Source organism: Acomys minous (genome assembly GCF_964271855.1).
Source record: "Acomys minous genome assembly, chromosome: 16".
NCBI lineage: Eukaryota > Metazoa > Chordata > Mammalia > Rodentia > Muridae > Acomys > Acomys minous.
Genome location: NC_140498.1, coordinates 23,976,969 through 23,990,548, shown reverse-complemented (window position 1 = coordinate 23,990,548; position 13,580 = coordinate 23,976,969). Strand labels below are relative to the sequence as shown.

At 44.6% G+C, this 13,580-nt stretch overlaps 1 protein-coding gene across 3 annotated transcripts in view; it reads left to right on the top strand.

The window, feature by feature from the left end:
- The window catches only part of LOC311586446 (hepatitis A virus cellular receptor 1 homolog), a 30,237-nt gene that overhangs the window by 3,192 nt on the left and 13,465 nt on the right, over positions 1-13,580 (top strand). The window contains exons 1-3 of one of the 3 annotated variants that reach the window (XM_084762446.1): positions 6,651-6,785; positions 7,287-7,344; positions 9,580-9,918. In XM_084762446.1, coding sequence (XP_084618572.1) covers positions 7,299-7,344; positions 9,580-9,918 — 385 coding nt within the window. In that variant the 5' untranslated portion in view covers positions 6,651-6,785; positions 7,287-7,298. Of the gene's footprint in view, positions 1-6,650; positions 6,829-7,286; positions 7,345-9,579; positions 9,919-13,580 lie in introns of those variants that run through there. The other 2 variants (XM_084762445.1, XM_084762447.1) reach the window with 2 other exon arrangements.

The following is a 13,580-nucleotide window of genomic DNA, read 5'->3' as shown; positions in this document are numbered from 1 at the left end:
TTTTTCTTGTACTCATTTCCACTGATGTCTCCTACACGGGAAGGTCACTGGCCCTGCAGCTGTGAGGTCGGAGGATCAACCTAAGAGCTGGCCTTTGCATCTCTGACTGGGATCACTGCCAGTGCCTTGGTGTTTGTTTGACCTTGACTTTCAGGACTTCATTGTCTTTATGATCCTCTTTCCTCCTTGGGCTACCTCTGGCTGTGTGTGGGCACCTCTTCTCAGTTGTCCTTTTCTCTTTCTTTCTTTCTTTCTTTCTTTCTTTTCTTCTTCTTCTTCTTCTTCTTCTTCTTCTTCTTCTTCTTCTTCTTCTTCTTCTTCTTCTCCTTCTCCTTCTCCTTCTCCTTCTCCTTCTCCTTCTCCTTCTCCTTCTCCTTCTTCTTCTTCTTCTTCTTCTTCTTCTTCTTCTTCTTTTGAGAGAGAGGGCTTCTCTCTGTAGCCTTGCCTGCCCCTGCCTCCCAGAGTGCTAGGATTACAGATGGCATCACGTATGCACCGCTGGCCCTTTCATTCCAGGCTGTCCTTTTCATGGAAGGCCATCCTGAGGAAGCTCTAGGGCCTTGCCTCAGTGCACACACAGACACCACAAAAAGCCTCAGCACAGCATTCCCCAGAGTACCCTATACAGGTTCCTGCCTTTCAAATACCATTTCTAAGCCAGTTCCTGCTAATGTGAATCTTTAGTCTAGACCTTCCTCCTTCCTGTGGTGCCCAAACTATCTCACACTCAGCACAACAAAAAACCCCGGATATCTCCTCCACAACCTGTGGTGGGAGCAGCTCTTCCCTCCCCTGCTGGTGGCCCCTCCTGTCCCTCACGGCTGAGGCCTGAGTTTCCTTTCCTCTTTAGAGTCCCAGCCCACTTGAAGCCCAGTTTGCTCTGCCTCCTGAGCCTCAGACATGAGCCTCCTGCTGTCCCTTCCACACTGCATTCCTGGCACAGATGCTAAGGTGTTGTTGCTTGTCAGTCCAGCAGTCCTGAGAGGATACCAGGTGCTGGCACCGCTCACCCCAGCAATGATGCTATGTGTCCTCAGGAAAAGGAGAGTTCTTACAAAGTGGCTCCTGAGCCCTGTCCTTGCCCTGCCCCCTTATTCTGCATTGCTGTCTCTCACTGTCCCAGCTGCCCTGCCCTCTCCCTGCCACAGGCATTCTCCTGCATCAGGATCTTTGCCTTCCCACTTTCTTCTCCCCTGACATCTCTTTCTGGTTGGTTAAGTCTTCAGCTTTGCTCAGATCCCCCCTTCTCTGTCAAAGTATTAGAGTCCCAGACAGCCTGACCACCCAGGTTAAAACTGCACTGACACCGCTGTCCAGTGATGCGCCAAAGCTTCCTTAGCTTGCTGTGTGCTTTCTTTTTTTTTCCCCATGCTGTTCATTGTTCATCCAGCATGGTAGGGGGACTATCTGTCTGCCAACATTAATTTTATACATAGATTCGAACGTTGTAAGACAGGAGTCTTTGATTAATTGATATATATGTAAATCATGGAATCATGTGCAATATCCTGTGGCTATGTATGTGACATGAGCAACATTTTAGTATTATAGCAGTGTTTGCTATAGTAAACATGAATATCTTGCAATTCTATCTCTCTACCTTTCTGATTTCAAAATTATTATTTTAAATTACGTGTCTATGCGTGTGGCCGTGTGGATATGTGCGTGTGAATGCAGAAGTCTTCTCAACTGTCTGATTCTCTGCAGCTGGAGTTAAGGGAGGTTGCCAGTCATCTGAGGTTGGGGCTGGGAGTCACACTCAGGTCCTCTGCAAGAACAGTAGACCCTCGCTACCACTGAGCCATCTCTCTAGTTCCAATATTGACATTTTAATGTGAACAGTAAGTGCAGGGCAATGGCTGGCTTACACTGCAATCATGGCTGACAGAGGGCTATGGGACACGAAGAGACCATTTTGGAGGGGATTGCCAGAGTCTGGTCATGGATACAGGCCTGACACAAAGTAGTAGGGATGAGGTCCAATGGAGCAAACACAGTCAGAATCAAGTGGTGCGGGGGGACCAATGGGGTCTTGCTCTGGAGAAAATGAATTCAAGCAGTTGGAATGTTTCAGAGGACACAGCAGCAAGAAACAATAGCGACTCAGTGGAGCATGGGGTTTGGCGACGTGGTATTCCCATTTTCCACAAATGAGGCTCTTTAGTAAGGAGCTGTGAATTCATGGTTCATACCTGAGTGCTGTCATCATGCAGTCCTCCCCTGCAAGTGGTGAGTAACCCTCAAAGGATGCCAAAGCTGACCCTAAAATGTAGTGACTCAGGAAGACTGCACAGCTCAAGTTAACAAAGAAGAATTGGCTTGGCCAGCCTGACACTTGAGTTTGATCTGGAATCCTCCTTAAGGAGAAAGGGGAGAAAAAACTTCCTGATAGTTGTTTTTTCCCTTCACATGAGTTCCATGGCATGCACACATTCATACTCGGCTGGTTTATTACAGTAGTTACAGCTGGTTTATTACAATAGTCATAAAGAGAGGAATGAGAAAGTCCACTACGTGCCCTGCAGATGTCGAACACAGTGTCTGGTCTTGTGAAAGCCACAGCTGAGCGTCAGGAAGGTCAGCCCTGGGGATTTGCTTAGTTGATGCCTCAGCTCCTCAGATCCCATCTTCATCATCGTTTCACTTCTGGTGCCTTCTGCCTTTCCCCTGTTTTCCTTCAGCTCTTCACTTCTCCTGTCACTTGCTTGCTTTTGGTATCTTCTTTTGTAGCTCAGGCTAGCTCAGAATTGTCGGTCCTTCTTTCAGCCTCTCCAAGGCTGGGGTTACAGAAGTTTGCAATCAGGCCTGGCTCACATTTTCTTCTCTCTCTGTCTCTGTCTCTGTCTCTCTCTGTCTCTGTCTCTCTCTGTCTCTCTGTCTCTCTGTCTCTCTGTCTCTCTGTCTCTCTCTCTCTCTCTCTCTCTCTCTCTCTCTCTCTCTTTTTATCATGGTGGTCTTACTCTATAGCCTTGGCTAGTTTAGTACTTAGTGTGTACTTTTATCTCGTGGCACTCCTCCTGCCTCAGCCTTCAGAGTGCTGCTATCACAGGTAGGAGCCATCGCTCCTGACTCTCACATGTCAATTTTTAAGAGATTTCCTCCTGTCCTCTTATCCTGCTAACACTGAATGAGGAAGGCACCTCTCCCCCTACCCTTCACTCTCCATTTGTTTATCTCTCTGTTCATTCTTAGAATGCTTCTGGGGACGTGTAACCTACAGTTGGTGCCAAACAACATTGTATTCCCATAATAGCTTAATAATTAAGATCAAATTAGATGGAAAAATACAATAAAGTTTGCTCAACTGGAGGCTGCAGAGGCTCAGCAGTTATGAGCATGCAGTGTTGTTGCATAGGACGTGAGTTCAGATCCCGGTACCCACATTTGGTGCTCAGAATTGCCTGTGATGCCAGTTCTAGGGGATCTGATGTCTCTGGGCTCAGCAGCCACCTGCATTAATTGCCACACTGAGGAAAATAATTTAATAAATAATAAAACTAAATCTACAAAAGTTACTCAATCTACCTGGGTGTGGCAGCATGTGCCTTTAATCCCAACATTTGGAAGGCAGAGGCAACAGATCCCTGTGAGTTTGAGGCCAGCCTGGTAAACATGGTGAGTTTCAGAACAGCCAGGGCTACGTATAAAGAACCCATATCAAAAAAAGTTGTGTTTTTTTTTTCTTTCATTTGAACCGGCCACATTTCAAGTGCTAAATCAGGCACTGGACTATGTAGGCTACAGGATTTCACAGAGCTCATACATAGTGATGTCCCCATTGGAGACAGTTGACTGTCCATGGTGGCACATACCTGCAATCTCAATGCTCTGGAGGTGGGACATGAAGATTGCCATGAGTTTTAACTAGAACTTTAGTGAGTTTCCAGGAAGATACACACACACACACACACACACACACACACACACACACACACACACACACACTACATATTATTAAATTATAATTAAATATAATATTAAACACATCAAATATGTCATATTATGTATTATATGATACATACAAAATTAATAAATATATATAATATATAATATATACACACACAGACATACACAAACACAAAGGAAACCCTGTTTTAAAAACAAAACAAAAAGGGGCTCTAGAGTATTCCAGTATTCCTCACATGGAGACTTTCCCACTCTTGGGAGCTCTTTTTCACTTTTCCTTACTGAATTCATGGTAGCTCTGATAAAATAATGAAATACAAAGAACAAGCAAGGTTCTACTGGATGCCACTGACCAGAAGGGAAGAGATGCAGAGAGTAATCACACACACACACACACACACACACACACACACACACGCACATACACACATGAATACACACATGCTGGTGGTTGTTCAGGGAAACAAGGACATGACAGCCATGGGGAAGTGGGACCTGTGAGAGAGGTGGAGTGGTGGTCCAGGGGAAATGTTCCTGACATTCAAGTAGGGATCAGTAAGCAAAGAGAAACAGTGAAAACTGTGGGCTAAAGAAGAAGAGTCAAGACAGAATGCCACCTGGACAAAGACCTAAGTTGGAGAGAAAGCCCACATAACTGTGAGACAAGTCATCAGCAAAGCAAATCTGAGCCTTAGGCAGGGACAGGATAACTAGGACATTGCAAAAAATTCTGGGTAAGTAACTGGGCTTCTGGCTCCCTGAGAAGAACTATGAGCTGGTATGGTGAGTGGGGCATGACGTGGTCTAATTGCACATTTACCATCAGTCTCATTGTCTGTGAAGTCATCTGTTAGTTGTTCATTTACCTGTGTAAGTGGCTTGCACAATTCTAGATTCTTCACATCCGTACTGTGCTGAACCATACTCCCCAGTTCCCTGGTTATTAGCAATAATTACAATGGAAATAAAAAACTTTTCAAAAATCCTTCTTATTGACCTTGGGATTTGGCCTGGTCTTAGGCTGTAGTAAAACTAGGATGGAAACATTTTGAATTCCAAATGAATACGGCAGGTTTTAGTTCTGTGGGGGCCACTTTGACGTTTGCTCTCCTATCTGTTGACAGTGCCAAGTGCAGCCGGCCCTTAGCCCTGAGGTGGCTCATCAGACAAAGGCACTTGCTGCCATCCTGAGTTGACCCAGCACCTGTGTTATAGGAGGAGAGACCCTACTCCTCATAATTGTCCTCAGACCACACGTGTGCCCTGCACACTCATGCACTGCCTGGCACAAAAACACTTAAATGTAATTTTCAAAAATTAGAAAAATACAACTTATTCCAAAGGAAATAAGTGGTTATTCTGCACCAAATTGGAGTGACCAAGGCTCGATAGCATGATGTAGGCTAGTTTGTCATGAATGAATAATCATGGCCCACAGTCTTCACTGGAGAAGAGGTATGTGAATTTCTATAGTCTTGGAAAAATAGGAAGCCATAAATCAATGTGTTTTCCAAGCATCTTGGTAGAAACATCAGGCAGATGGTGACAGCAGAGCACAGAACTCTCTCCCTACTCCCCTCTCTCCTCTTTTTTTTTTTTTTTTTTTGAGACAGGGTTTCTCTGTTTAGCCTTTATTGTCCTATAACTCACTCACTCTGTCAACCAGGGTGAAATCAAACTCAGATCTGTCTGCCTCTGCCTCCATAGAGCTGTGTTTAAAAGCATGTGCTACCACAGCTCCATCAGAAATCTCTTCCATAGGTAGTTGATCTAAAATTCTTAGCTTTATGGTTGGTGGAGGTTAGCTGTGAAAACGTCACAGTACATTTCAGAAGTTGTTTCTGATTGTCACAGGATGTTAGCTGAGATGCAGCAGTTGGTGGTAAATGGCCACTGAGGTGACGGGAGACAATTGATGCTATTTTTGGCTCTTGAATCTCACATTTCCATCCCTACACAGTCTCCCTGCAGTATATTCACATGCGCAGCTTCTACAGGGAACCACAGCTCAAACTCTGATGGCTGAGATGGACCCACATGTTCCTCTCAAACATGTAAAGACAAAAATAAAAGGATTTCTAGCCAGCAGCAAGGTGCTTCCTCCATGGTAGATCTTACCTCACTATTCAGTGAGATTCCAGAATGTGGAGAAGATTACCTTTGGGAACCTGGGAAGCCTCTAGCCATCGCTGTCTGTTCCCTTCATCATAAGAGCCAGCAGGCCATAGGACATCTGTGAGATGGCTGAGTGACAGTGAGCTTGTGTCAAGAAGTGAGACAGGGAATGCCCATGTACACAACCCTTCCTCAATAGAATGCTACAGCGATAGAATGCTCTGCCAACTATTTTTGTTTGTCAAAAAGTAAGGCAGTTGTGATTTATGTGGGTTTTACATGTTTTATAGTTGTCTAATGTCCATGAAAATGCTCAGTGTTTGGCCACCAGTGTGCAGCATTAGCGTTCTTGTCTCTTCTAAGTGCAGAGGCTGTTAGTGTGAATGGTGTGGGGAGCCCTGGCCCTGAATGCTGAGCTCATAGAGGCCTCAGGAAAGCCATTACTATCTTTAAGACTGCTAACAGGTTATGTTTCCTCGCTGAGAGGAAGTCAAAGAATCCTCTGAATCTAAGTGGAGTTAATGAAATACTAGGGAGGCTTACTCATGGTTTAGTAATTAAGAAGCAAAAGCTGAAATCTAGAAATTGGAATTTGAAGACGCGTAACATCCTCCATAAATGAGCTTAAAAGTAGCTGCTCTAGGGGTTCCATGAGGATTTGGAGCCTGTGAATAAATAGCCCAGCTTTTCCTTCACAGAAGATTCTCCAAAGAGCTGAATAAACTTTAGTGCTAACTTAAGGAGGAAGAAATCTAGGCATAGAGGTACTTTGTGAATAAAATGCTTGGGTCTGTACTTACTGTTTTTGTAGATGTCTCTAGACATCCTTCAGAACATGTGGTCCCTGTCACCATGTGTTGCCACAATAGCATTCTGTCTCAGTCCATCTTGCTAGTGGCTAAAGTGGTTGAGATTTAACTTAAGAACCAACTACTGTGGCACTGAGCAGAGAGAGTTCTGTGTCCACTAGGGGACAAGTCGATCTTTGCCATCAGAAGGCTGGACTTTGCTTAGAGTTCTACCAAGTGAACATGCTCTAACCTCTCTGTGCCTTCAGTTTTCTATTTGCTGCCTCATTTGTGTCATGACTAGAAGTGATACAGATGGCTGTATGTGAGGAAGGACATTGAAAAAGACCGTGTTTGGGAGGAAAAGGGGCCTAGGCAGAGAGGCTGACGTGATTCATATACTCAAGATCAAGACCTGCTCAGACCTGGTGTGCTGAGTGCCACAGCTCACTAACGTGTCTTGTCACTGTCCTTCAGGTCAACGTCGTGATGCACCCTCTAGTCTTCACTTCGGGCCTCATACTGCTTCTTTCAGGTAAGTGAATAGATGAGTTGGGGGAGGCCGAGGAGGTTAGAGGTGGTGACGACAATCCTTGGGCCTTTCTGATTGATTATGGGTTATGTAGTGAGCAGAGAGTTAGGATGAACTGTTGCTCCAGTGAATGTGTGTGACCTGTATGAATCTCAAAACCGATGCCTAAATAAAAATGGTCCACAGGAATATGTGAGGCAAGGAGTGAAACACACGCATATATGTGATGGGCAAGAAGAATGAGTGTACATGCATGCATGTGCGCATGGGTGAACAGACATGCCTGCGCGTGCTGGACAAGGAAGGCTGGGTACACGTACATATTGGTGATTAATTAGGGAACCTCACAGTTCATTGTATTTTCCTTTTGTTGCTTATTCGATTGTCTCCTGTGCTAGGGAATCCAACACAGGGGCTAGCCTAGGCTAGCCAAGCACTGTGTCACTGAGCTGTATTCTCTGCCCTCAGAGTTCCTTTACAGCTATTGAGAGGAGGAATTTATTCCCTCATTTCCATAAGCTTTATATTCAATTACTTCACTTGCTAAAATTGCATCATTAAGTGATTGGTTGCGTATTCTCTGACTATGTTGTTTTTGTTTACAAGTGGGTCTTGCTCAGTTTCTGGAACGCCATGAACTTACAAGATGGGATTATGCCTAGTGTTTTGTTTGGCCTTGTTTTGTAAGGGGCTAATCATGAAGTCCAGAATAAGCCTCAGCCCCTCCCGATGATGTATAAAAGCTTTTGTGAAAACTCACTTTGAAGGGACTAGAGTTCTGCCTTGATGCCTACAATGCTCTAAGCACTGTCTTGGCTTTGCTCTTTGATTAGGAGCGATGGGAAGAGTCAGTGCTTTTGTTGTCTGTAGCACTGTGGGGGGAGGAGGAGGAGGGATGCTTTGACACAGCCACCAAAGCTTAGGCCTGGCCTGAACGCATTAGTTAGCTGTAGTTGGCCCCGATTTTTCGTCTTCCTTCATCTACCTCCCAGGTTCGTTCTTTCTTTCTTTCTCTCGTCCTCCTCCTCCTCCTTTTCCTTCCTCCTCCTCCTCTTCTTCCTCCTCTTTCTCTTCTTCTTCTTTCTCTTCTTTTGAGACAGGGTTTCTGTGTGTAGCCCTTGCTGTCCTAGACTTGCTAGATAGACCAGGCTGGCCTCGAACTCACAGAGTTCTGGGATTACAGGCATGTGCCACCACACCCAGATTTTAGATTTTTTTTAAAAATGAAACATTTAAGAGGCTTTCAGTGGCCTATGCTTATCATCTAGTACTCAGGAGTCCAAGGTAGGAGGGTCATGATTTTAAGCCAGATAAGGAATATAGCAAGACCCTGTGTCCAAAAGAAGCACACACACTGAAAAAAAAAAAAGAAACAAAGAAAAAGAGCAGTGTGAATATCATACCACAGAATAAATTGTTTTGTTCACAAATGTATCTGTTAAGTAATCACAGGCTAAGAAAGAACGTGTTAAGAGAGAGAGTGTGTCTTCAGTCTTCAAATTCAAGCTGTAAAACTGGACCTTTTAGTCATAGGATTTGGGGGGTAAAGAGAGCAGAATTGTGGGAGCTTGAAGTTAGCCTGGCTTATGCAGCAAGTTGCAGGCCAGTACAAAGTGAGGCCCTGGCTCAAAAAACTAAATAATAACAACATAAATTAAGTTGTAATTCTTCCCACCCTCCCACTTCCTCATCCCCAGAGCAGCAAGCACACACAACAGGCACACACACACACACACACACACACACACACACACACACACACACACACTCACACACACACACTCACACACACACAACAGGCACACACACACACACACTCACACACACACACACACTCACACACACACACAACAGGCACACACACACACACTCACACTCACACACACTCACACTCACACACACACACTCACACACACACAACAGGCATACACACACACACTCACACACACACACAACAGGCACACACACACTCACACACACACACAACAGGCACACACACACACACACACACTCACACACTCACACACACACACACTCACACACACACACACACCACGAACGATAAGGAAGGGCTGGAGCTGTGCAGCACTTGCCTCTTTTCCACAATACCCTAAGTTCAATTCCATTTGAGTCCCATCCTCCTTTAACCTTATGAAAAGAAATAAAAACAAAACTTTAGGAAAATGTTGTATACTAATTCTACATTTCTTCCCCTCCCTCTTTAAAAAAAAATCACAGGTGCTGTGGATTCTGCTAAAGTAGTGAAGGGGGTGGTGGGACACCCTGCCACACTTCCATGTACTTACACAGTATCTAGTGGCATCAAAAGCACGTGTTGGGGGCAAGGGGCATGCCCACCTTTTAAATGTGCAAACACACTTGTCTGGACCGATGGATATCGAGTCACCTATCAGAGGAACAGCCGGTACCAGCTAAACGGGAACATTCCCCAAGGAAACGTGTCCTTGACAATACAGAACGCTGTTCAGAGTGATAGCGGTCTGTACTGCTGTCGAGTGGAGGTACCTGGATGGTTCAACGATCTGAAATTCACCTTTTCATTGGAAATTGTACCAGGTAAGCTTTCTTTGGTTTCTTCGTTTATTTCTTGCAAGGGAATGGAGTCCTGTGTTTGCTAATAATTTGATCTTTTCCTAGAACAAGGAAACAGAAGGTCTTATGCACATGTTTGTAATTAAACACTTGTTTTTTGATTTTTTTTAAAAAAAAGACATGTGCCACCAAACCCAGCCTTAAATATTCTCTTTTGAGGAACAGAACACCTTCATTTGCTTGGATGAGGTCCTAAAATCAACATTAATTCAAAACCATGAGCTAAGCCAGCACCCATGTCCTAACTGTATTTGAGACAGTCTTGTTTGTTCATGAAACTGCATTCACCTTCCATCCTGAAACACAGTGGGGAGCTATATTTAAAATGGATGTATTTGACTTTAAGAGCTGCCTCTTTTCTGTGATTATATCTTAGGACCATTCTCAACACTGTAAAACTATAACAGCTCTAACCTAAACAGCAGGCAATTCAGAGTGCAGCTGGCTGCTCACATGAGCTGGTGTCAATGGAAGTCAGCTTAGCCCTGAGCACAGGCCACGTGTATAGGTGGGGAGCTCTACTCTCCTCCCCGCGCTGCCTTGGGCTTTTGAAATAGGTCTCATATCATATCACAAAAAACAAAACAAAACAAAACAAAACAAAACAAAACAAAAACCAAAAAACCCTGTTGTTTGAAAACTGGAAATGTCCTGATAGGAAAAGGGTTCTCTTCAATACCTGTTCACTGGTCATCTGTCTCTGTATGAGAGACAGCGGCAGTGGAGCCTGGAAGACACACTGTTGACTCTCTCTAGGGAGCTTCGTTACAAAGAGGAAGCTTCAAGGCCGTGCTCAGACCCGAGTTGGGAGGGAGAACATTAGACAGAAACACCACAATATATGAAGTTCTTGTCTTGGTGCGGGTATGAAGAGGCTGCCAGGGAAGGAAATGTAAAACCTGAGAAAAGGAAAAGACAGAACCTGAGAAGGGGATGGGGGGGAAAAGACAGGGAGGAGCGGAGGGAGGGACTAAGACTGAGATGTAAAGTGAATAAAAATAAATCAATAGATAAGTAAGTAAATATATGAGCCTATGAGGGGGCATTCAAACACATACACACACACACACACACACACACACACACACACAGAGAGAGAGAGAGAGAGAGAGAGAGAGAGAGAGAGAGAGAGAGAAGCAAAACAAATAAAAACAAAAACCTGGAGAGGAGCAGTCAGGGAGGCAGAGGCAGGCAGATTGCTAAGTTCAAAGCCAGCCTGGTCTACATGAATTGAAAAAAGAAAAAAGAAAAAAAAGAGCAAGAATGTGTGTGTGTGAGAGAGAGAGAGAGGAGAGAGAGAAGGAGAGAGAGAGGAGAGAGAGAGAAGAAGGGAGAGAGAGAGAGAGAGAAGGAGAGAGAGAAGGAGAGAGAGAGAAGAGGGGAGAGAGAGAAGAGAGAGAGAGAGAGAGAGACAGAGAAAGAGAGAGAGAGAGAGAGAAATAGACAATGAGAGCTGCCATGGCTAGAGCAGCCCTCAAAATGATCTCAACAATCCTCCTGAGGAGTCTGAGACCAGGCCCTGAGCAAAGGAAAACTATGATTTTCATAATCTTTAGTGATGGGAGTTTGCTACCCTGTATCCCGTAGCTTCTCCATGTACCATGTAGTTCACCATGGCATAAAATGACAGAGTATGGAGCAGCCAGAAGTTGGTTAGATCCATAAATCAGGGGCCAGTGTTAGGGCACATAACAGAGAGCTTAACTGTCTCAGGGAGGAGCAGTGGGTGTGGCTTGATCTTTTTAGACTGTGGGGTGCAAGCCCACATTCTAACAGTAAGAAGTTCATGAAAACCCCAAATCTGGACTCATGACTCATTACATTTTCTTTGTTTTCTGTTTTGTTTTGCTGAGGCAGGTTTTCTTTTTGTAGCCTTGCCTGTCATGGAACTTGCTCTGTAGACCAGGCTGGCCTCCAAATCACATAGGTCTACCTGCCTCTGCCTCCCAAGTGCTGGATTTAAAAGCATGCACCACCACCAACGGGCTTTATGTTTTCAGACTTGATTATAGATAGCTTTATTTTCTTGCACTGACAACAGGAGTAGATTCATGAGGACTTCCTGGCTTCTGGTGCTGTCACTAACCTCCTCTTATTAAGGGCTTACATTGCCAATAGAAATCATTGCTAACCTGTTTCTATGTTATTTAATTAAATCAGTACTCTGTAGTGTCTTGGCTTCTAGACTTTGTTATTTACTCGTTTTTATTTTAAATTTGGTTTTAAAAACTGTATCATTGTGTGGATATGTGTGAATGATGTCTGTGTGGCAGGTGTGAACACCATGATGGATTTGTAGAGGGCAAACCTGAGAAGTTGGTTTCTTTTTATCTCTTTATGTGAGTTCTAGGGTTCTAAGTCAGGTGGGCAGCCTTGCAAGTCAAATGCCTCTACACAATGACCTTTTTTTTTTTTTTTTTTGGCTACTTGTTTATTGACTGACTGGTTTTTAAATTTGAGACTGGGCTTTGCTTTGTAAATCAGGCTGACCTGAGATTTCCTGTCCATGCCTTTAGCCTCCTCAGCGTTGGGATTACAGGAATGTGCCACCACACCTTGTTAGGGTGAGGCCCACTCTGATGGAGCCAACAGCTGACTTGTAAAATCATGCCTGGAAGGCAACATAGGGAAGCCAGAGAAGCTGGCCATAGAGTGTGCAAGGAATGATGCTGGAGGCAGCGTTGGGGGAAGAGGCAAAGGGCTCTGAGCGCCATTTCACAGCTGTGAAATTGTGTTTCTTACTGGCTGAAGCTGAATGACTCTGTCCTCCATGGGCACCCACCCACATGAGAATAATACACACACACACACACACACACACACACACACAGAGAGAGAGAGAGAGAGAGAGAGAGAGAGAGAGAGAGAGAGAGAGAGAGAGAGAATGCCATAGGGAATGTGTAGAAACGTGTGTAGCATACCTGAAAGCCTTAGGTTCTATCCCTAGAATTCCAAGCAAGCAATAATAATAAAATAGAGGCTGAGGCTGTAGCTTGGGAAGGTATTGCCTAGTGCACATTCCTGCATAAATCCCTGGGGTCAAAGTCCAGCACCAGAAGGGGGCTAGGCATGGAATTATAGCATAAAATTATTAATTTCAGTTAATTAGTTGAAGCTTTTACGAAGCTTCGGAATTCGCTAACAGGTCGATGCTTACAAAGCCACTGTCTGATCCCTCAGGGAGTCTAGAAGTGAGTTGGCATCTGTTTTGTTCTCTAACAACCAAGTCTTTTTTTTTTTAATTATTTTTATTTTATGTACATGGTGTTTTGTCTGCATGTGTGTCTGTGTGAGGGTGTCAGATCCCCTGAAAGAGGAGTTACAGACAGTTGTGAGCTGCCTGCCATTCGGGTGCCTGGAATTGAATCTGCGTCCTCTGAAAGAGCAGTCAGTGCTCTTTACCGCTGCAGCCTCAACAACCAAGTCTTTACATCTTCTCATGATTTAAAACACACCAAGCTTCCTCTTTAGCTGTCCCAGGACCCTTATCATCTCCTTCGTACTTTCCCTTCTACCTGAGAGAAAAAAAATTGCCCAGAGCAGCCAGGCAGTGGTGGCGCATGTCTTTAATCCCAGCACTTGGGAGGCAGAGGCAGGCTGATCTCTGTGAGTTTCAGGCCAGCCCC